At 47.6% G+C, this 23,408-nt stretch overlaps 1 protein-coding gene across 2 annotated transcripts in view; it reads left to right on the top strand.

Moving 5' to 3' along the window:
- PSME3 (proteasome activator subunit 3) overlaps nucleotides 1-23,408 on the top strand; it is a 288,151-nt gene that overhangs the window by 209,687 nt on the left and 55,056 nt on the right. For both annotated transcript variants that reach the window (XM_086924080.1, XM_086924079.1), the window contains exons 8-9: nucleotides 2,237-2,304; nucleotides 2,399-2,453. In XM_086924080.1, coding sequence (XP_086780206.1) covers nucleotides 2,237-2,304; nucleotides 2,399-2,453 — 123 coding nt within the window. The remainder of the gene's footprint in view (nucleotides 1-2,236; nucleotides 2,305-2,398; nucleotides 2,454-23,408) is intronic.

The raw sequence follows: 23,408 nt of genomic DNA, 5'->3' as shown, positions 1-23,408 counted from the left end.
GGCTGGAATGCCACGGCATTTCATTAGTGGTTCAACCCCTGGCGTGCTCTCTGAACGCCATGGTGGGCAAACTCAGCTGAAGATGCTTAGCGGATCACAAATGGGGTTTCCATCCAGAGGTGGTGCAATGTCTCTCTCAGTACTGGGGAGAGACTTGATTAAATCTATTCACCACAACTGAGAAAGGGCAATGTCAGCAGTTTTGCGCTGTGGAGTTCCAAAGGCAGCTCTAGCTCAGGGACTTTTTGTCTTGTGGAGTTAAGGCCTCCAGTATGCCTTTCTGGCCATACCACTCCTGCCCAGAGTTCTCAAGAAGATCAGAAACGACTGCCCAGGCTGTCCTTGTGGCTCAGGACTGGGACTTTGAGGGTTTGGTATTCCGAGCTGTTGAGTATGGCCATCGGTCCTCTGCCCTTACGAGAGGTTTGCAGGAGTTTGTTCTTCACCCAAACCTTTCAACACTATGCTTTTTTGCATGCAGATTGAGCGGCGACACACAGCTTTCGACCCTCTGCCCAAAGTTGCCAATATTATGGCAGCCATGCGTCCCTCCACCAAAATGGTATATGCGTACTGTTGGGGCAAGTCTGTGGCATGGTGTGCAGAAAAGCAGGTTTACTTCCTTTCTAAAGTTCTTCTCTTTATTCTTTCTCGCATTAAGCACGTTTATGCTCTGGGCAACCAAAAGGGCTATCTTTCTGATATATCTGCCTTTCTGCGGTTGCCTGACCAGCCGTCCCTCTTCAAATTCCCTATTTTACATAGGTTCTTGAAAGGGCTTTCAGCATGTCTTGTCCTCCTACTTCCTTCCTTCATTACTCAGTAGGTCCTTAATCTGGTCCTCGCATTCTCTTCTCTCAGGCTACTTGCCATCATCCGGCCTCCCTTCACATTTGCCTAAAAGGTCAGTGAGCTTCAGGTTTTGTCATCCAAGTCTTCCTACCTAAACACCTACCCAGACAATCGGGTTCTACGAACTAGAGCTTCTGTTCTGATGAGCCATCACTCCCTTTCATGTAGGCCAGTCCATCACCCTACCTACTTTTTATGCTCCGCCACATCCTTCTAATGAAGAGGAGCAACTTCACCGATTGAACCCAAAATGAGCGTTGTGATTTTCCCTGGACCGCACAAGAGTTCTGGGTGGACGGCTGACTGTTTATGAGGTATGTCTGAGCATAGAAGGGAAAGATTGTTCAGAAGCAGAACCTCTCGTGATGGATGGTGTTCTGCATCACATTGGCCAAGAAGCAACCTGTAACACCGGCACTCATCCCCCCCCCCCTCCCTTACCCCCCCCCCCCTAGTCACAGATCTTGGTTGAATCCATCATTATTTAGTGGTCTTAGCCACCCCAGTTCAGACCCAGCTATATGCAAATCAGTTTTTTGTCCTGTTCCTTTTGGGAACAGTCCAGCCCGAACTTGCATGCCAGATATTCCCTGTACCAGAAACCAGCATCCTGGGACCGGTTTCGCAGTAGCACACCTCATCAGCAGACATGTAAAACAGCAAAAAATGTTTTGCTAAGCACTGTTTGGATACTGATGTGCGAAGAGATGGCAACTTGGGTCGCTAGGTGTTGCATCGTTTTCTTGTTTGAATTTCATTGATACCCCTCCTATGAGAAGTATTGCTTTGGAACCGATTCAGATGAATACTTCTACCTGCAAATGCTCCACCTTTGAAGAACGTCACTTACCTTCTGCAGTATCTTACTGGTGGATACTTTAGTACAGATTGCTTACTGATCCCACCTGCCTCCCCTTTTGAAGGAAATTCATAGGCCTTATAAAAGATGCAAATTTACTTTATTGTACTCTTACCATACTTGTAGATGTTGTTCTTGTCCCCACCATGACACTCTGCTAAAAACGGATTATTGATGTCAGAGTGCTGTGGTGGGTGCTTTATATCTCCAGTGATTTCACCACAACTGCAGTTCCAGCATCAAGACTGAGTAAGCATCCTCTAATGTTGCCGAAGAGCTATATCAGGGGTGTCCAGATCCATTCTGGCACCTGTAATATTCAAAGGTGTGGAATGTTCAGGTAGATGGAGTACCCACCAGAAAGATGGTTGGTGAAGGCAAGTATCTTTTTCTGCCATACTGCTATTTATATATATTTTTTTTCACAAAGACTCCAGTAGCTCCTGGTGCAGCCAGGCAAACTAATTTTATTTGAAACATTGAGTACTCATCCCCACACTTCTGTCTATTTCAATCTTTCTCCAGGAAGAAACAGTGGCCGAACTCCGGACGGTAGAAAGTGAAGCAGCATCCTACCTAGACCAGATTTCTAGGTGAGCTTTTTCAGCTTATTCCTTCCTTCCTTCATGCATTTAGACACAGGTGTCCTCAACATATGCCTCTTGTGTCCCCTTTGTCTTTTACTAGATATTATATCACCAGAGCCAAATTGGTATCAAAGATAGCAAAATATCCACATGTGGTGAGTAAAGTTGACTGTCATTAGTTATGCATGCATCTGATACTTGTGCTCTTGTAGTTAAGGCAGTGACATTTTTTATTAAGATTGTGGTGTTACATCTATTTACCCCATCTCACACTGATCTTTAGGCCATTACTATCTACCTTTTATATTTTGCTCCTATCCAAATAGTTATGCCTGGGGGCAAAAAGTTTGGCCCACGGGTTCAGATTGTTTTATACTGGACAAATCGTTTGCGGCTTTGTCGCTCCTGCTCTGGCAAAGATTTAGGGAGGGGATATATGTAGGTTCCTTGTTAGGCTGAAGTAGATGGTCCTGAGCCTGTGAGGGCTGAAGAAAAGGTGGGAATGGGAAGCCTAGTAACCACAAACGGGAAAGGGAAAGCAGCAGGTGGATTTTAGCTGCAACCCTGAACTTGAACACTGATGGTGCAGCACAAGAGTGGGGACCCTCCCCAAATCATACACTGGGGGAAATACAAAAGTTCTGTAGACTTTGGGCATCCTTCGCAATGTGGCTGAACTGTTTCCAGGTGAGTTATTTGTCAGGATTCAAATATTTGTTTAGAGAGATGGAAGACTTGCTCCTCAAGCCCTACCACCTAGGGCTAAGTATTAAACTTCTAATATAACATTCTCCTATTTCTTTGTTTACTGTCAATTCATACTTGGCGTTTTCCACATGCAGAGATTATATTAATATAGTTGGTGCCCCATACATCATATCTATAGTGTGGTTGTAACCAATCTCAATCAGTCAATTAGAGTATTTGTATAACTCTACTAATCGCCTATGAAGGTATCCAGACGCTTATGAAGGTATCCAGATGCTGGGTTGCAGAAAGCAGTCGAAGCCAGTGTTTAGTCTCTTCCTGAATTCCACCAGCAAGGATGATGTCCAGAGATGGAGGGGAAGGATGTTCCAGGACTTGGCGGCAAAGTAGAAGGACCAGCCTCTGTTGTGGCTTCGGCGGCTGTGCTGTGTGTAAGTTCTGGTGGTAGTTGATGTATGTTGGTCCTAGGTTGTGGAGGGCCTTATCAGTGGAGGTTCCTAAAGTGTGAATTTATGTGGGTCCATTTGGGTAGATAAAGGATGAGTCTGGCCGCGAAGTTCTGTATCAGCTGTAATCGTTTCATGTTAGTTCCTGCATACATTGCGTTACCGTAGTCCAGCTGGTTGGTGACTAGGTCGATAGTGATCGTTTTCCTTGTACCGATGGGTAGTCTTTTGAAAATTCTTCGTATTATGCAGAGTTTTTGGAAGCAGGCGGAGGAGACTGCATTGATCTGTTGCTTCTTGGTGAGCTTGCTGTCTAGGATGATGGAGAGGTTGCGGGTGTGGTCTGTTAGTGTGAGAGTGGGTCCAAGTTCAGCAGGCTACCAGGTGTCATTCCAAAGGGAGGCATTTTTGCCAAAGATCAGCACTTTGGTCTGGTCAGTATTGAGCTTTAGACAGTTGGGCTTGGATCAAGGGTGCAGATGAAGTTGGTGGCAGCGACCAGGGTGGTTCCAGTACTGTGGTTGGTCTGAAAACCAGATTGGGAGAAATTGAGCTGGTTCTCTCCAGGTATTGGGTGACCAGCGAGATGGGGCAGTAGTTCTGGAGTTCACTGGGGTCGCAGGAGGATTTCTTAAGGAAAGGTGAACAATAGGGGAAAGAGCGGGCAACCCTACTGGTTGCCTCTTTGAATTGGGCTGGGCAATGCTCTATTGACCTGGACCTGTGCTCTGGGTTATGCACTGTGCTCAAACATAACACTAAAATTAGCGATTCCAGAGCGCTCCAGCATCCCATGAAGTCCCAATTAAAGGAATCTCCGCATTCTCAAAATAAATAAGCATATGCGGGTTCGGTTCCAATGTCTCTTGGTGTGGAATGAATACACACTGGTCAGGGCGAGTAAGTTTTGTGAAAATAGTGAGGAGTATAATCGTGGCGAGGTGTCGCTCTGGAGGAGACCTTTTTTTGAGTGGCATACCCAAGCATTGAGAGTAGTCGGCCCGTAATGTTTTTGATAATATTCCTTGGGGGAAGCTGTTGTGGGCCAGGAGTCTTAACCAAGATTCATGTCCCTGAGGGACTTCTCCAATTCTTCGAGCTCAAGTGGATGATCTGGATGTCTCCCACCGGATCGAGAGCTGGTTGGCAGAGGAGGAAGGTCATCTGTGAGGGGTCTGGTGGATTCTCTCTGTCCTAGGGTATGTCTACAAAGACCAGAAACCATCCGAAAAATCTGAGGCAATAGTTGTAGATTCTGTGGTGTCCACGCCATGCCGCACAATCCCCCTGGGGACTATGTGGGGCACAGTTTTGAAAATCTGACCAGTACAGCAACTTGCTAGATTTATCTCCCCATTATTAGAGGCCTTCCAGCATTTTTTGGCTTCGTCCAGGCACAACTCCCTGAGCCTCACCTTTTTAAATACCCATTTACCGGTCCTTGAGGCCATCAAAGTCCAGGTCTTTCTCCGAGGAGGACCTGGGCCTCAACCTTAATTGCTTGCATTCTCTTGCGCTCTCGGTTCCTGAGAAATACCCTTGGCCCACCCTTTTATAGGCCTTTCTTGCCGCCCATAGAAATTGAATTCAATTAGTTGGGGGTGCATTTCCTGTAGCAGAAATCGTGAGCAGTCCCTGTCCCCCAAATGCCAGTTAAGTCTTCATTTCTGGCAGTTCCCAATCCTCTGGGATCCCAATCCTCGGGGATCCCAAGCAAAGCTGCACTGCAGTGATCTGAGATGACCTACGAGAGTATCTGAGCCCCTGTTGCAAGGAGTAGATCAGTATAGTTAGATTTTAAGTATGAAACTAACAGTATGTTTGAGGCATATGAGCTGCAGATTGTACACTGTGCATAGATCGCCATCTGGTGTTGGACTCGGATGATTGCATGTTTTTGTCTTAGAAGAAGTCTTGTAGTCACGAGAACGGTGGTGACTCCTTCGGTGCAGAGTGCGCATGGGCTTCGGCTTCATTGTTAGATTGTTTTATCCGCCATCGGGTTCGGATGAAACTTGCTGCGGTTCGGAACAGTTTCCAGACCTCTTCGATGCGCAATTACATTCACCGACGGTACTGTTTCGATCGCGTGCCTTTGACGTGCACCTCAATCTTTCATCACTCTTCGCCTGCAAACTTCGAAGCAGGACATTGGGCCTACCCGCGCTGATATAGACGGGCGTTGATGAACGGATTCCATTTAAAAGATGTCCACTGTGTGGTGGTAAATTTCCACACTCTGACCTACATCCTGTCTGCAATTTGTCTCTCCTGAACATCGAGAGGACAATTGTGAAGCCTGCCTTTCATTTAAATCTAAAAAGACTATCAGGGATAGTCTAGCTCGATGCCGAGACATGCAGCGCGGCACAAGCTCCATTCCGGACCTCTTCAATCCAGGTCCAAGCCAACCACTCGGCGCCGGAAAACACACTCGGCACCAAAGGTGCAGCCATCGGAGTTGCCATGCCCTTATGTCGACACCGACAAAACATTTGGTGCCGAAATCAACAAAAGACCGCTTCGGCACCGAAAGACTCAGATAAAAAGTCGGCACAAAAGCAGCTCTATAAAGCATAGCCAACGAGAAAGCCGGATAAACCACCAGAACCTGTAAACCCAGATAAGGCTTTGGTTCCTAAACAGACTGAATAACCTTCGGCACCGAAGCATATAGAAAAGACCTTCGTACCATCAAAACACAAGGCACCGAAAAATTCGGAACAGAGTAAAGCTGTTGTACCGGACAATGTCTCAAAACCCCCAAAATCAGTTTCAAAGTAAAATTCTTCGACGCCAAGCAAGTCTGCAGACCTTTTCTTCCCAGATTCAAAGCAAACTACTATATTTATCCACCCAAAGACTGGTCATATAGTCACCAAGCTGCCTACAAAGGGGAAACGAGAACATTCACACCAAGTTAGAGTTCCTCCAAAGAAGATTCATATATCTACTAACACTACTCCTCCACATTCACCCCCACCGCCTGATAACCCTAACTTAATAATTTCACCACAACACCCCACTTTTAGAGGCTAATGATGATTCAGAAGGGCATGACGATGACAATGTAATGCCATTAAGTCCTGTCAATTCACCACAGGAATCCTCACCGTGGCATGATTATAACACTGATCCTGTTATAACTAATGATCCAGATTTCTACCCCTCAAAGCCATCCCCACCAGATTATGTGGGGTTTGCACAACTTATAAATAGGGCAGCTACATATCACAAAGTCAAACTCCATTCAGATCCTGTACAGGAAGACTTTTTATTAGAAGCTTTTGCACAAACACAAACATCTACTCATGTCTTGCCTTTGCTACAAGGCCTTATTAGACATGTTCCTGGGGTTTTTAAAGACCCAGTCAGAGCTAGGGTTCTTAACCCCAGAATTGATAAGCAGCCCCTAGTGCCCTATTTATATTAAGGGCCAACTTCCCTTAGATTCTTTAGTGGTAGCCAATGCACATAAAAGGGCAATTCCCAGGGATCAGATGATGCACCACCTCCTGACAAAGAATCTAAGCTATTAGACGCATCAGGAAAACTTATGGCGTCTCAGGCGGCTAATTCATGGAAAATTGCAAACACGCAAGCCCTCTTAACAAGATACGACAGGGCTCACTATGACTAGCTAGACAAGCTCATTCAACACCTTCCACCAGAGTACAAAGACCAAGCTAACGACCTGGTACAAGAAGGCAAACTAATTACTAATACCTCAAAAAAATGTGCACTAGATGCAGCAGACACTGCGTCGCGTGCCATAAATACTAGTGTGCTAATACATAGACACGCATGGCTCAGAGTGTCTGGATTTAAAGAAGAGGTGCAAAATACAATTCTAAACCAGCCATTTGATCAAGAGCACCTTTTTTTAGACCTGCAGTTGATGCATCTTTGGAACTAATTAAAGATACAGAAACAGCCAAATCTATGGGGGCCCTGCAGTCACCATCTGCCAGAGGGTCCTTTTGGTGCTCCTTTTACAGAGCAGGTTCCAAAACTACCACATCAGAACACTCTACATCTTCATATAAAAGATACAATAAAGGAGGTAACAGAAGTAACCACAACGGTAGAGGCAGAGGTAACACCCCCAACTCCCCTTACAATGAACAGTGACTTCCTACGCTTCCCCTCGAGCATCCCACTCCTGTCGTGGGACGCATCTCACAGTTCCTACCTGTCTGGAACTGTATCACAACAAACAAGTAGGTAAGACAAGTTATCCAGTTTGGTTATTGCCTGGAGCTCACTTCTACACCTCCCAACATTCCTCCAAGACAGTGCCCAATGTCATTAGACCATCTAACGCTACTCAAACAAGAAGTCTTGGCAATGTTACAAAAGGATGCAATAGAGCCAGTTCCTCTAATTCATCAAGGGACAGGAGTTTACTCCCTTAACTTCCTTATCTCAAACAAGGACGGCTCTCTAAGACCAATACTGGATCTCAGACCGTTAAATTGGTCCATTCATTCAGACCACTTCCACATGGTCACTTTACAGCAAATGCTTACATTACTACAGCAAGGCGACTTTCTCTCCACTATATATCTAAAAGATGTCTACTTCCACATTCCAATACATTACTCTCACAGGAAATATCTCAGATTCGTGGTAGATGGTCAACACTACCAGTTCAAGGTGCTTCCATTCAGAGTCACCACAGCAACCAGGGTCTTCACAAAATGTCTTGCAGTAGTTGCAGCCCATCTCAGAAAACAACAAATTCACGTCTTCCCCTACCTAGACGATTGGCTTATAAAAGCAAACTCCTCAAAAAGCTGTGTGCAACACACACTTAGGACAATACAGTTGCTTCACAATCTAGGATTTACAGTCAATTTAACCAAATCCCACCTCCAACCGTCTACAATGCAACAAGATCTAGGAGCAATAGTAAACACTCTCAGCCAAAGCTTATCCCAATCCTATCAGGTTAAATGCTATACAAACACTGGTTCAAAAATTTCAACCACAACACACTTCCAGCAAGAGTGTTCATGCGACTAATAGGAATGATGGCATTGTGCATTTTTCTAGTCCCTCATGCAAACTACAAATGCGTCCATTACAAGAATGTCTAGCACAACAGTGGAACCAAGCTCACGGTCAACAAACAGATCTCGTGTTGGTAGACGACCGCACCCATCGCTCTCTGCAGTGGTGGAGCACAAAAAACCTTGCCAAAGGACGGTCATTCCTCGACCACTTCCACAGGTAGTGCTAACAGATGCATTGCTCTCCGGATGGGGAGCACATCTTAAAGACCATACCACTCTAGGGTTATGGACCTCAGCAAAAACAGTTCCACATCAACTATCTGGAATTGTTAGCGATCTCTCTAACGCTGGATTCTTTTCAACCACAGCTCCTCAACAAAGTTAGTCCGTACAGACAACATAACGGAAATGTATTACATACAAAAACAGGGGGGGACACTCTGTTATCCTGTCTAGCACAGAGCATCTGGAGGTGGGCAATTCCACGAAACATATACCTCATAGCAGAACATCTACCAGGAGTACACAATCAGATAGCAATCATCCGAGTCCAACACCAGATGGCGATCTAGGATTCATACTGCTGTTAATTCTGCTTCTTTAATTTAAAGGCTCTAGAAACAAGGGTTGACTGTCCTATTCTTAAAGATTTGATTCAGAGTATAATTTGTTTCTCACTTCACTTGACCCTTGTAAGAAGTATTAGTGTCTTTTATTGTTCCAGTGGTATTAAAACAATAACTGGAGCTGCTTTTTGGCTTCAAAGGACCAACAAGGACATGGATCAGATACATTATGAAATATTTTGATCTACCGTAATAGACCAAATTTTAGTCTTGTTGAGTTGACTTAATATGGATTAAGATCTAGACTAATGCATTTTATGACTGACATTATTTATTAGACTATAGTATCGATTGATCTGAAAGAGACTATTAGTTAAAGATGCCTTACCTTAGAATTACCCCCAGGCGTCAGACGGAATCCGGAGAATTCTTTCGCCGCATAACCCCTGCACGTATGTGGGTGGCATTCGTCGACTCCATTTTCGTCATCTGCGTCGTGATCGCAGGGATGACGTTGCGGTATCTACTTGGATGCCGCCTCTGCACGCTGAAGTCAGTTCTTCATTTATCCATGCCAGCCAGCGCAGATCCGGAGAGAGCGGTACCCTTAGTCACTTTTTAACTAACACTTTTTCGACATTTTGTTGGCATTTTTTTTTTTTTGTAGTTTGCATCCTGGTGCACGAGGTGTGTCCCATCGACGATCCGGCTTCAAACCTTATGACTCCTGTCACAAGTTGATGTCTGTTACGGACCCGCACCTTGTGTGCCTTTGCCTGGAGCGCGAACACGACCCGAAGTCTTGCTCCAACTGCCAGGCTATGATCCCGAAGTCTTTGCAGGAGCAGTCCCGAAAGCTTCTGGAGGCCCGGCAGTCCTCTCCGCGCCGCTCTAAGTCCCGATCAAGATGGAGGTCGCGGGACTGGTTGCGAAGTCACCACCATTGCTCCTCTTCGAAGTCTTTGTCTTTGGGTTGGTCGAAGCACAAGAAGAAGGCAAAGAAGCACCGTCGCTCTTCACCTTCTCCATGTTAGTCTGGAGATGCGAAAGGTCGTCCTTCGGCTCCTACCCTGGAGCCTGTTGGGTGGGCTCCAAGCTTCCCTTCCTTTCCGGGAGCCAGAGTCGCCCCTGTCCAACTTAGTGCGTTCAACAAAGCACTCCATTCCATCTTTAGGAAGCCAGGCTAAGTGCGCCTTCGGGCCCGTGGACTCGGCTGGGGTTTCTAGGCATTCGATGCTGCTGGCAGCTCCGGTGCTGCAGGGACCCAGGCCTGGATCCAGATCGGTGCCAGTCGATTTCACACCTCCCCCAGCGCCGCTTCCACTGACTACGCCTCAGCCACTGCCTCCTCCGGTGGTGTACCGGTCGGCTTCTAGCCATGTCCACCCCCTGACATGTACACTGAATCGAACCGACTGGTACCTTTGTACCCCTGTTCTATCCTGGCGTTCCCTATCGCCCTGAGTGGCAGCCAGAAAAGGGTGAGTAGGATAGGGAGGGGTCTATTGACCCTCTGATAGACCAACTGGATGAGCTAGACTGAAGAGAGGAACTGGGTGAGGCCAGTGGTCTGGAGATGTCCCCTGACCTTGGTATGCTTTTTCTCCCTACTGTAGCTACGGAGTTGGGGACTTCCTACACTGTGGTATTGCGTAGGGCAGCTGAGGCCTTTGTCCTTTAGCTTCTTACGGTAGTGGTCAGGATCAACCTCCTGACTGAGTTGCTTCACCTGGCAGCAGCCTCTTCGGAGCCCTTGCTACTGTGTAATGAGGCCCTCCCTGACATCCTTCCGGGTACTTTGTCCAAGCCCATCAGAGGGACTCCTGTAGATAGGGCGTTTACCCGACGCCACCGCCCGGCTTTGTGTGACCCCACTTTCCACTCCCAACACCCTACCCCTGAGAGCTTGATCATCCAGGCTTCGGTGTTCAAAGGCGCTTCCCTACTGCTCCCCCTGATAGGGAATCCAAGAAGCTGGATCCTTTTGAGAAGATGTTTTCTTCTACCAGCTTAGGACTGCGGTCGGTGATCACCGCATGTCTCTTGGGCCTTTACACCCACTCCATGTGGGACACGGTTGCGCAGGTGCTGTCACAGTGCACGAAGGAGGCTTCAGCTGTACTTTCCAATGCGGTTGTGGAAGTGAGAGGGGCAGCAAATTTCGCCATGCGATGTAGGCTGGACATTGCCGACTTGCTAGACCGGGCAATTTCAACATCGGTAGCCTTGTGACTCTACACCTGGGTGAGGTCCGCTGGCTTCTCGGATGATGTCCAATAAACACTTTTGGACATGCCCTTTGATGGCCGTTGCTTGTTTTGCGTCAAGGCGGATAACTCGCTCAAGCGCTTTAAGGATTCTAGGGCTACGGCCATATCCTTGGGCCTCGCTACCACCTCTCGCCCCGCGCAGTCTGCGTTTTGGCCCTTTTGTGGCTACTAAAGGGGTGCCCCACCACGTTCGCACAGAGCCACAGGTCTGTGCAAGCTGCCCAGCTTCTGTGTGTCCTGGGACTTGTGACCCAGCACCGTGGGTCTGGGGGACAGCGGGTGAGCCAGTCCACCAGTGCACCCTTTGCAGCAGCCTCCAAACCCTCCTAGTCTGACCTATTCCAGGGCCACCAATTACCTGTGGGTGGCAGGATCCGCCATCGCCTCCACCACTGGCAAACCATCACGTCAGACAGGTGTGTTTTGCAGATAGTCCTAACGGGCTACTCCCTCCCCTTCGAGACTACCCCTCCGTCCATGCCACCTATGCTTCATCGCATGTTGGAGGATTACTTGGCCCTTCTCAGCCAGGAAGTTGCAGCTTTCTTGGCCAAGGGAGCCATCAAGCGAGTTCCTGCCCCTGAAGGAGGTTGTGGTGGTTACTCCCACTACTTTCTGGTTCCTAAAAAGGACAATGGCCTGCGTCCTATCTTGGATCAGGGACGTCAACCACTTCCTCTGGAAGGAGAAGTTCAAAATGTTGACGTTGGCTCAGGTCCTGTCTGCCCTAGACCCTGAAGACTGGATGGTAGCGTTGAAATTGCAGGACACCCATTTCCACATCCCTAGCCTGCCCGGCCGCAGGCATAGGCCATGAGCATTTTCAGGTCACTGGGCTACCCTTTGGCCTTCCCAGCGCCCCTCCGGTGTTAACAAGTGATGACGGTGGTGGCAGCTCATCTTTGCAGGTCAGGGGCTCCAGTCTCCCCCCCCCCGCCCCCTTCCCCCCTATCTCAACGACTGGCTGTTGAAGGTGGGCTTGCCTCAGGCTGTTGTCTCCCAGCTCCAGACTACAGCGGACATCCTGCATTTGCTGGGTACATTATCAACTTCCTGAAGTTGCACCTGATTCCCTCTCAGAAGCTCCTTTTAATCAGAGCGGTTCTGGACACAGCGCAGTTTCGAGCTTATCCTCCCGAGCAGCGAGTCTGGAATGTTTGGGCTTTGATTACGATGTTTCAGCCTCTATCCTGGGTTTTGGTGAGAATGAGCATGTGGCTTTTGGGCCTCATGGCCACCTGCATCCTGCAGTTGGATCATGCAAGGTGGCATATGCGGGCTCTGCAGTGGGACCTGAAATTCCAGTGGGCACAGCGTCTGGGGAATCTTTCAGATTGCGTCCAGATCTTGGAGGTCACTGCACTCCAATTGCAGTGGTGATTTGCAAACCACAATCGGGTCAAGCGGACTTCACAGTGGTGACCGATAACTCGCTTCTGGGATGGGGTGGCCACTTGGGAGAGGTGGACATAATAGGCCTTTGGTCTCCGGCGGAGTGTGAGCTCCACATCAGCCTTCTGGCTCTTCGGGTAATCAGTCTTGAACTAAAGGCATTCCTCCCATCTGTCGGGGGGAGATGTAAAGATCCAATTTCCACAAGAATTTGAGAAGCCTGGTATCTTTATTGAAGAGTCGCTACAGGTACCTACAGCTCCGCTTCACTGCTTCCAGCAATACAATCCTTTTCAAAGGATAACATTCTAACCTAGCAATATAATCAACATTTTAATATATGTAGATCACTTCACACGAGTAATGCAGATGTTCATGGACAATACCCCCGCCATGTGGTACTGCAACAAACATGGTGGAGTGGGGGTCGTAGACTCTGTCAGGAAGCTCTTAGCCTTTGGACATGGCTGGAACATCAGGGCATATCCCTGGTGAATTCAACACCTGACAGGTCCCCTGAATGCCAGGGTGGATTAACTCAGCTGCCGGTGCATGATGGATCATGAGTGGCGTCTTTATTTGGAGGTGGTGCAAGGTCTCTTTCAGCAGTGGGGAGAGCCTTTGTTAGATCTGTTCGCCACCGACGAGTGCGCGCAATGTCAGCAGTTCTGCACGTTGGAATTTCCAAGGCGGCACTCGCATGTGCAGTTGCGGTCTTCTATAAGCCTTTCCGCCTATAGCACTTCTGCCCAGAGTGCTGAAGATCAAGTGCGACCAGACCCAAGTCATTCTTGTGGCTCCGGATTGGGCACGAAGAGTCTGGTATCCTGAGCGCTTGGACATGGCCATCGATTCTCCGATCAGACTGTCTCTTCGGGAGGATCTTTTGTCGCAGCAACAGGGAACCGTTCTCCACCCGGACCTGTGTGGAGAGTGACAGATTTTGACCTTCCTCCAGAAGTCTGTAATGTCATATTGGCAGCCAGGTGTCCCTCTACTGAAACTGTATGCCTGCAGGTGGAATCAATTTGTGATATGGTGCACAGCAAAGGCTGTGTATCCCCGATCTGCCATCTTTCAGAGGTCCTCCTCTTCCTTCGGTTCAGCAGGGCTCTGCTCTGAGCACCCTTAGGGCTTTCTTTCGGTTGTTTCGGCCTTCCTGATCAGCCTTCTCTTTTCAAGTACTCTATTGTAAATAAGTGTTTAAGGCATATGAGCTGCAGATCACACACTATGCATAGATCGCCATCTGATATTGGCCTGGATGTTTGCACTTTGTTGTTGTCTTGGAAGAAGTCTTTGGAAGTCACAAGATAGGGGACTCCTCCTGTGGACAATAGTGCGCATGGGCATAGACTCCGTCTTCAGATTGTTTTATTCCGCCATTAGGCTTGGATGTGTTTGCCGCGCTCCAGTTTGGTATAGTTACCTATCTATCTTTTGCCGCGCAATCCTTCACCCATTCTTCGGTATTGTTTTTGATTGTAGAGATGCGCGTTGAATGAGAAACAATCTTACATTCTTCGATTCTGGTCGTCTACATAGGCCTTCAGGCCTATCTGCGCCATCAGGCCCTTTTGCTCATGGAAAGGACTCCTTTCAAAGTGTCCTCAATGTGGATCCAAGTTTCTACACACTGATCTTCATGAGGCATGTAACCTCTGCCTTTTGCCCGAGCACAAGGCCAAAGACTGTACAGCTTGTGCCTCTTTGCGCTCCAAGAAAACAATATGGGATCATCTGGCTCAAAGAACTATAGCTCGATCGACATCTATACCGGACGATATCTTCCAAGAAGGCATCAATGTACCGGAGCAGATCGAAGAGGGTAACTTTAGCACCCCCGAAGCCGACGACTCCAGCGTCAGACATCACTCCAGGGCAGCGGGCTGCAAGTACTGACATCGACCCCCAACCCCAACCCCCATTCATAAAAAGGCTTTGGTAAGGCCCTCACCCTTGGGCCTAGGTGCAAACCCGGACCGAACTTCACACGCCCTGCCTTAGGGCATGGCAAAAAAGTCCACACAAGCCTACAGGCGATTCTGGATCGAGCCAGCCTACAGTCTGTACCGAAACCCCATTCCCGGCACCAAAAAGAAAAGAAAAGCCCAAAGAGAGACCACTGTCTTAGTCTGCACTGAAGTCTGGTTCCAAATCGGCACATTTGGCACTGAAATCCACTGGCACAACCTTCGGAACCGAAAAAATCATCGGAACCGAAAAAACAACCGGTTCCGAACACCCCAACTAAACCTTCGGAACCCAGGAAAACTCCTGATTCAAAACCGAAGGAGCATAAAACAACTCCAAAACTTGTGCCATACAAACAGTCGGACCCGAAAAAATCGGCACTGAAGCAAGACACTCCAGAGGAGAAGCTTTTTTGACCTGCTCCAACGCAAAAAAAACCTCTCGAAATAGACCTAAAGTCAGGTCAGCTTATAGTTAGTCCTTCCAACAAAAGGAAAATGGACAAACCTGCACCAGCTGCACTCCCTTTAAAGAAAAGAGACATTGCCACTTCTCTTTTAAGAAATCCTTCTCCACCCCCTCCTCCACACCACATCTCTCCTATCCCATCTCAAGTACCCTCACAATCTCCGCCACCTGAGGATGAGGACCCCGACTTTGGGGAGGGAGGGGATGATGAACCTTTAGGGGAACCTAATCATCCTAATATCCCAAATGACCCATGGGACAATTATGGCACACCAGATGTTCCTGACACACTTCAAGATGATATCTACCCATCTAGACCATCCCCTCCAGAGGACACAATAGGATTCTCTCTGCTCATACAGAGCTGCAGAAAACCACGGTGTGAATTTACACACAGACCCTAAAGATTTCCTCCTGGACACTTTTGCACCATCTCAAAGGTCCACTTCCATCTCCCAATGTTAAAAGGGGTAATAAAACCTGCTTCTGAAATCTTTAAAGATCCTGTCATTAAAGAGCAGCTTCCCTTCGATTCCTTGTTAGTCTCCAACGCCAGGAAAAGGGCTAACTCTCAGACCTCAGGCAATGCTCCACCCCTGATAAGGAGTCAAAACTGTTGGACGCATCTGGTAAAAGAACAGCGTCCCAGGCAGCCAACATATGGAAGATTGCAAACACACAGGCTTTGCTGGCTAGGTATGATAGGGCACACTATGACGAACTAGAGACCCTACTACAACACCTTCCAGTTCAATATAAAACCAGGGCCACTGATCTCATCCAAGAAGGGAAACTTATAACTAATACATCTATTCTATGTGCTCTGGATGCTGCAGACACAGCCTCCCGAGCTATCAATACCAGTATTCTTTTGCGCAGACATGCGTGGCTAAGTATTTCGGGGTTCAAACCTGAAGTTCAAACTACCATATTAAACCAACCCTTAGAGCAGAAACATTTATTTGGGCGTAGTGTAGATTCATCTTTAGGTAAGATGAAAAAGGTACTGATCCTACCAAATCAATGGGAGCTTTGCAATCGCAAACTCTCAGAAGTTCCTTTCGTCGCTCCTCTTATAGGGGCGCCTCTAGAGGTTTTACCACTGACCATTCCTCCACCTCCTATAAAAATCCCACCCAGACCTACTCCACCAGAGGTTATTACAAAGGAGGCTACAGGGGCAATAACTAGGGTAGAGGCAAAACTATCAGTACCTGCACTGCCTCCACCTCCAAACAATGACTTCGCTCCACTCCCCCGGACCATTATACTCTGGTCAGGAGAAGATTGTTACTGTTCCTACCTGTCTGGAACACCATTACCATGGACAGGTGGGTGTGACAAATCCTACATTATCATCGGTTTCATAGATTCACATGCCTGAATAATTTTACGTTGTCTGGATGTGAGTCCCCGGTACATAAATAAAGTATTGTCCCATTAGACATATAGAGTAATAGGCCAAAGGCCTTACATTACGAACATATCCATGTCCTTTTGTAAAAAGGACCAAACTCTAGAGAAGAGCCAATCCGCTATCACCACCCTCTGGAACCTTCCTGGAAGGAGCTCTAGTCACTCAGATTTTCTACCGCATGCCGTGCTAAGGGAGTCTCCTCTGAGCTCTGCTCAGTTTTCCTCATTTCTGGATTTCCAGTGTTTCTTCCTTCATAATTCCATCTTCTGCGTGAAGTTCTTAAGTTCTTCATGGCCGATACACCCAAAAAAGGCCTTTTTAGGCCCTGTGCTTCCTGTGATAAAGAGGCTTCATGTGTATGACCAGCACAAGGATTGTCTCTACTGCCTTTACCCGGATCATTCTTCAAAGGACTGCAAGGTTTGTCGTACCTTTTCTTCAAAGACCCTCAAAGATCGGGAAGGGCGCCTCTTAATTTGGCTGCAGAGGCTCAAGGAAAAAGACCAACCAGAGTCTTCTGAGGAGAGTGAGGGCTCTTCCATATCTTCAGTCCTCTCAGAAAAGACCAAGGAGGGCTTCTCCAGGCTCTTCGTCGCAGCCACCTCAAAAGAAGACACACAAAGTCTTCAGAGGTACATCTCAAGGCTCTACCAGCAAAGGTTTCTCCTCTGGAGATTCTTCACACCTTTAAAAAGCCTTCTTCCGCTCCGTCAACGACTACCTCGTCGACGGTGCTTCAACGACTAGGAAATCTACGTCTACAGCCTTGTGTGTAACCTCGTTGACGACTGTTTCCAATTCTGTCGCCTCTTCACTATCTGCGACTCATCGTCTACGGCCGGTAGGTCTGTTTCGTCGACTATCAAGATAAGTCATTGTCGATGTCCAAACAACCGTCGATGCTACGATCGCTGATGACAGTGTCTATGAGGACTACATCGACGAAGACTGTCCCGTCGACATCCACTCCATCGTTTACGAAAGCTCCGACGACAACAGTCGATCTCCATCGACGACAAACCTAGTCGACGGGAATTCATCGACCATGGTGCCCATCGGTGCTTCACCGTTGACGACTATACCGTCGACTGGCTTTACGACGACTGATTCCAATCTGAAAAGTTCATACATCCATCTTAAAATCACGAAACGTGCGTTGAAGCCTGCCCCGACTTCCCCTAGTAGGGTCCAGCCATTACCTCCAGCTCACCTCTTAGAGGAGGATTCTGACGAGGGCAGTATGTTTAGGACAGTGACAAGCCCAACTGAACGTGAAGTATCAAGACAGTTCGGACTATGAGGACCAAGAACAGGAGGATCAGACAGTTTATCCTGAAGAATACCATCTCCCTCCACCTCACATGGTTTGTCAACCAGCATCTTTGGTTTCCGACCTGCAATTCCTCATTACGGACTATAAGCAGAGATTCCCTACCTCTGCAAATTCTCCTCCAGCTGCATCTCCACCCCCAAGACTGCAGCTTCCACCTTTAAATCTACAACTGGGGCCTGTCATTTCACCACCTCCGCCATCCCCCATCCACAGACGATGAGGAGGATCCACATGAGGGAAGGGAACTTCGATTCCTAGTCTACTCATAAGTGGGACAACCATGTCATACCCTGTCCTGCTTCTCCCGTGCCTACTCAGGCTGACTCTCCTCCTCAGGCTGACTTGCCTCCTGAAGACATTGGGGGATTTCACAACCTAGTGGAAAGAGCGGCGCAACGTTTCCAAATACCTATGCCATCACACCAGCAAGATTGCTTCCTATACGATTTTAAGGAACCTTTTAGAAAATCTGTCAGATCTATACCCATCATAGAATACATATGGGATCCAGGTGTGAAAATAATGTATAACCCCTCCTCGGTGCCCCCAGTATTGCCTTGTCTGGATATGAAATAGTGCTCCAGATACTACTCCAGCTTGCTGAACAGGATATTCCAAACCAGACTCATCACGCAGGCTGCTCAACAAAAATCAAAAAATCCTTCTACTCCACTAGCTGCTCTTCCGGACAAGGAAGGTCGACTGCTTGATAATATTGGGAAATGTTTCTCATCACTGTCTGCATTTACTGTGCGTGCATCCAATTCCTTGGCACTGTTAAGACGTTATAACAGGCAGATGTGGGCAGACATCGCGCCATGTCTTGCGGCTTTGCCAGATGATTCAAAAGAGGAAGCAAAGATCTTGCTTGAGGGTGAAAGTTCTGTATCCGAGATAATTACGCGATGGATATCTCCTACCGGATTTCGCCAACTAGCTGGCGCAGCTGTACGACGATTCCAGGGTTGGTTGAAGGCAACTTCATTCCGACCGGAAGTGCAAACAAACGTTTTGGACCTGCCCTACGATGGCCAGCTTTTTTTTGGAATGCACATTGACAAAGCTCTTCAAGGTATAAAAAAAGATACCGACACGGCCAGAGCTTTGGGTACCCTTCTTTGGGTACCCTTCAATTCAAGAATCCGCCTTTTTGTGGATCAAGAGGAAGAGGACAATCCTCTACAATGGGTGATTACCAAAACCGATCTTCCTACTCTTCTAGTCAACAGTATCAGTCACAATACCAGCAGCGTCAGCAGCAACAGTCATCCTACATTAAATCCTAATTTCGTGACAAAGGTGGTCAACAGAAGGGCGATGCTCGGCGACAATGAACTTTCACTACCGCCAGTCTCCATTTAATATCCGTCCTCAACTATTAGAGGAAGAATTTCCCATTTCCTACAAAATTGGAAACAAATCACAACAGACCGTTGAGTTCTGCAATTAGTTCTATTCGGTCATTCACTGGAGTTCACTAAAATTCCTCCCCAAACCCCTCCCCGACATATGCTTCACAAAAATCTACGTATTCTACTCCGGTAGATTTCACTTATGCTCCAGAAGGGAGCTATAGAAAGGGTTCCTCTTTGTCAACGGGGGAAAGGATTTTACTCCGGTTTTTTTTCTAGTACGCAAGGAGGAGAAGAAATGGAGACCGATCTTAAACCTGAGTAGCCTCAACAAATTCTTTAAAAGAAAGTTGTTTTGTATGGTTACCATCCAGGAAATACTACAACTTCTCAATGCGGACAACTACATGGTGTCTCTGGATCCTCAGGATGCCTATTTTCACATCCCTATCCACGAATCACAAGAAATCTTTGAGATTACGTGTCCTACCGTTCAGACTCAAATCGGCGCCAAATATTTTTTAAAAATTCCTCTCTCCAGTAGCCGCATATCTCCGGCAACAACACCATCAGGTCTTTCCATATCTGGACGACTGGCTGGTCAAAGCACCATCTCTAGAAGGCGCATCCAGGTCTTCCGACGCCTGTCTACAGCTTTTCGATCGCTTGGGGCTCACTCTCGATCTGGACAAGTCTATACTCCAGCGTTTAACTTTCCTGGGTGCTACTCTCAACACGATCCAGAAGAAAGTGCTGCCATCACAGGAGCGAAAAGACTAGCTTCTTTCCTTGGCAATTCGCGTACGTTCCAAGAAGTCTTTAACAGTGTGCCTTTTCAAATACCAGTCTTCACATGCGCCCTCTTCAAGAGGCGCTATTGGCTCAATGGGTCCAATGTACAGGTTCATTCGACGATGTCATCCGAGTGACCCCTCAAATGGTCAAGGCGGTGGTGGATTTGCCCTTAGAACCTTTCTCAAGACTTGCCTTTCTTGCTTCCAGCTTCGCTGCATACCATCACAACAGATGCGTCCCTGGAAGGTTGGGGAGCTTTCCTCCAAGAACTACAGATCAGCGAAAAGTGGTCCCCTTACAAAAGGAAATTCCACATATATCTCCCCGAACTGTGAGCTGTCTATCTCCCTCTTCTGGCATTCCTGCAAAGGATCAGAAATTCTCTAGTGGTCATGCAGACGGACCATACCACGACGATGCACTATCTAAACAAGAAAGGGGAACTCTCTCTTCTAACACTCTCTCTCATGAGTCGCAATAAATCTGGAACTGGTTGCTCCTTTACAACATTTCTCTTCAGGTAGAGTACGTCCCAGGAACGGACCATGTTGTGGCAGATTCACAACAACAGGCGGCGTGTCACGAATGGGAATTGAATCGGCGGACTGTCAACCGCATATTCTCTCAATGAGGCACCTCTCTCCTAGACCTGTTCGCTACAAAGCAGAACGCCAAATGCCAACACTTCGCAAGCTGGCGTCCCCAGAAGGGATTTCTAGGGAATGCATTTTCGATCGCATGGTGCAACGTCTTTGCATAAGCTTTTCCACGGTTTCCCCTGATTCCCAGGGATCTCAGAAAATTGAAAGCGGAGCCTTGCACGCTCAAGCTTGGCCACGCCAACATTGGTTCACGCAGCTTCACCTTCTCTTCCTGGAATCGCTGATCCAGTTGAAACAGTTTCCCTCTCTTCTCGCAATGAACCACCAACAAGTCCAGCATCCGGATCCGACATCTCTCAGATTATCCGCTTTGCTCCTGAGTTCAGGGAATTCATGGGCCTAGACATACCTCCGGACTGTAGAGCAGTTCTGGCTCTGGCTCGAGCGGACAGTACTAACCAAACGTACTCCTTAAAACGGAAGAGGTTCTGCATCTGGTGCAAGTCAAAGTAGAACCTCTCTCATTGATCTTTTCCAGAGCAAATATTGCCTTAACTTCTCCATCTGGCGAATTCAGGTCTTGCTCACACTTTCATTAAAATTCACTTGGCAGCAATATCCCGTTTCAGAAGATCTTCTGCTGGCCCTTCTCTTTGGTCTAACTGGTTGATCAAGCAGTTTCTTAAAGGACTGTTCATTACATTTCATCCTGTAAAGACTTTACCTTCCACTGGCAACTCAACACAGCTCATGAAACATCCCTTTGAACAGGTACACAGAGCTGATTTTAAGTATCTTTCCTGGAAAATGGCGTTCAATCAATCAAGGCATTTTTATAGCTCACTACTCACCCGGGAGGTTCTCAAGGCGCTGGGGGAGGGGTAAGTTACTGCTCGAACAGCCAGGTCTTGAGCTGCTTCCTGAAGGAGAGATGGTCTTGGGTTCGCCGAAGGTGGGTGGGGAGGGAGTTCCAAGTCTTGGCTGCCAGGTAGGAGAAGGATCTTACTCCGGCGGTGGCTCTGCGGATGCATGGTACGGTGGCGAGTGCGTGGCTGGTCGATCGTAGCTGGCGGGTGGGCGTGTAGGTCATGCGGTCGTTTAGGTACTTGGGGCCCAGGTCGTGGAGAGCCTTGTGTGCATGGGTGAGGAGTCTGAACGTGATTCTCTTGCTGACGGGGAGCCAGTGTAGGTCTCTCGTGTCCGGTGATGTGGCTGTGTCTGGGAATGTCGAGGATGAGTCGTGCGGAGGCGTTCTGGATGCGTTGGAGTCTTTTTTTGAAGTTTGGCTGTGGTTCCGGCGTAGAGGGTGTTTTACCGCCTAACAAAACATACAAAAGAACCAGTTCCTCTGCATCATCAAAACACAGGGGTTTACTCCCTGCATTTTCTCATCCCAAAGAAGGACGGAACCCTGTGGCCCATTTTGGACCTCAGACTATTAAACCTCTACATACAATCAGACCATTTTCATATGGTCCCTCTTCAACAGGTCCTTCCTCTACTCAAACAAGGCGATTTCCTTGCCACCTTAGAGCTCAAGGACACCTACTTCCACATTCCAAATCACTCTGCTCACAAAAATATCTTCGGTTTGTAGTGGAAGGTAGGCATTATCAGTTCAAGGTTCTTCCATTCGGAGTCACCACAGCACCCAGAGTCTTCACAAAACGTCTGGCAGTGGTAATAGCCCACTTAAGAAGACCGAAAATTCACGTGTTCCTATACTTGGACAACTGGCTCATAAAAGCCAAGTCGCATACCCAGTGTGTAAAGAACACACTCACCACAATCCAACTACTCCACGACTTAGGCTTTACAATAAACCTCACAAAGTCTTGCCTCCAACTGTCCCACATCCAACAATTTCTAGGTGCCACAATAAACACCTCAAAAGGATAGCAAGCATGCAAGCCCTTGTAACAAAATTCCAGCTGGAACACTCTCTTCCAGGTCCCTTCCAGCTCGAGTATTTATGCAACTAATAGGGATGATGGCCTCTTGCATATTCATAGTACCTCATGCAAGACTCCAGATGTACCCCTTACAGGAATGCTTAGCATGCAGTGGAACAAGACACAAGGTCCGCTAACAGATCTTGTGTTGGTGGACTGCCGCACATATCGCTCACTGCTACATTTGAACACCCAAAACCTTTCCAAAGGGCAACCGTTCTTAGAGCCGGTTCCACCTCATCGCTCACCGGCTGGGGAGATCATCTACTATATCATACCACACAGGGGACATAGACACCTCAGCAAAAGCTACTCCACGTCAATCATTTGGAGTTACTGGCAATCTTTCTGGCACTAATCATTCCAGAAACTCATATCGGGCAAAGCAGTCTTAGTCCGGACAGGCAATATAACCACAATGAATCATTTACAAAAATAAGGGGGGGGGGAGGGGACACGCTCTCTGCTGCTCTCTCAACTAGCACAGAGCATATGGAGGTGGGCTATTCCTCAAAACCTATTCCTTTTATTCCAACATCTTCTAGGAATACTGAATCAAATGGCAGATCTGTTAAGTCATCAAAAGCCAACAGATTCATGAGTGGGAACTTCATCCGCAAGTTCTTAAACCGTTTTTACAAATGTGGAGGCATCCGGAGATGGATCTCTTCGCCACACATTCAAACGCAAAATGCCCTAGCTTCACTGCCAGATATCCACAACTATTGGCCAAAGGCAATGCAAGAAGGATGAATTGGTCAGGCAGATTTGCGTACTTTTCCACCTCTCCCACTCATTCCATTAGTGGTGCACAAGCTGC

The sequence above is a fragment of the Lissotriton vulgaris genome, chromosome 5 (genome assembly GCF_964263255.1).
Source record: "Lissotriton vulgaris chromosome 5, aLisVul1.2, whole genome shotgun sequence".
NCBI classification, from domain to species: domain Eukaryota; kingdom Metazoa; phylum Chordata; class Amphibia; order Caudata; family Salamandridae; genus Lissotriton; species Lissotriton vulgaris.
The sequence above is the reverse complement of the archived record's forward strand: the minus strand, read 5'-3'. Positions and strand labels throughout refer to the sequence as shown.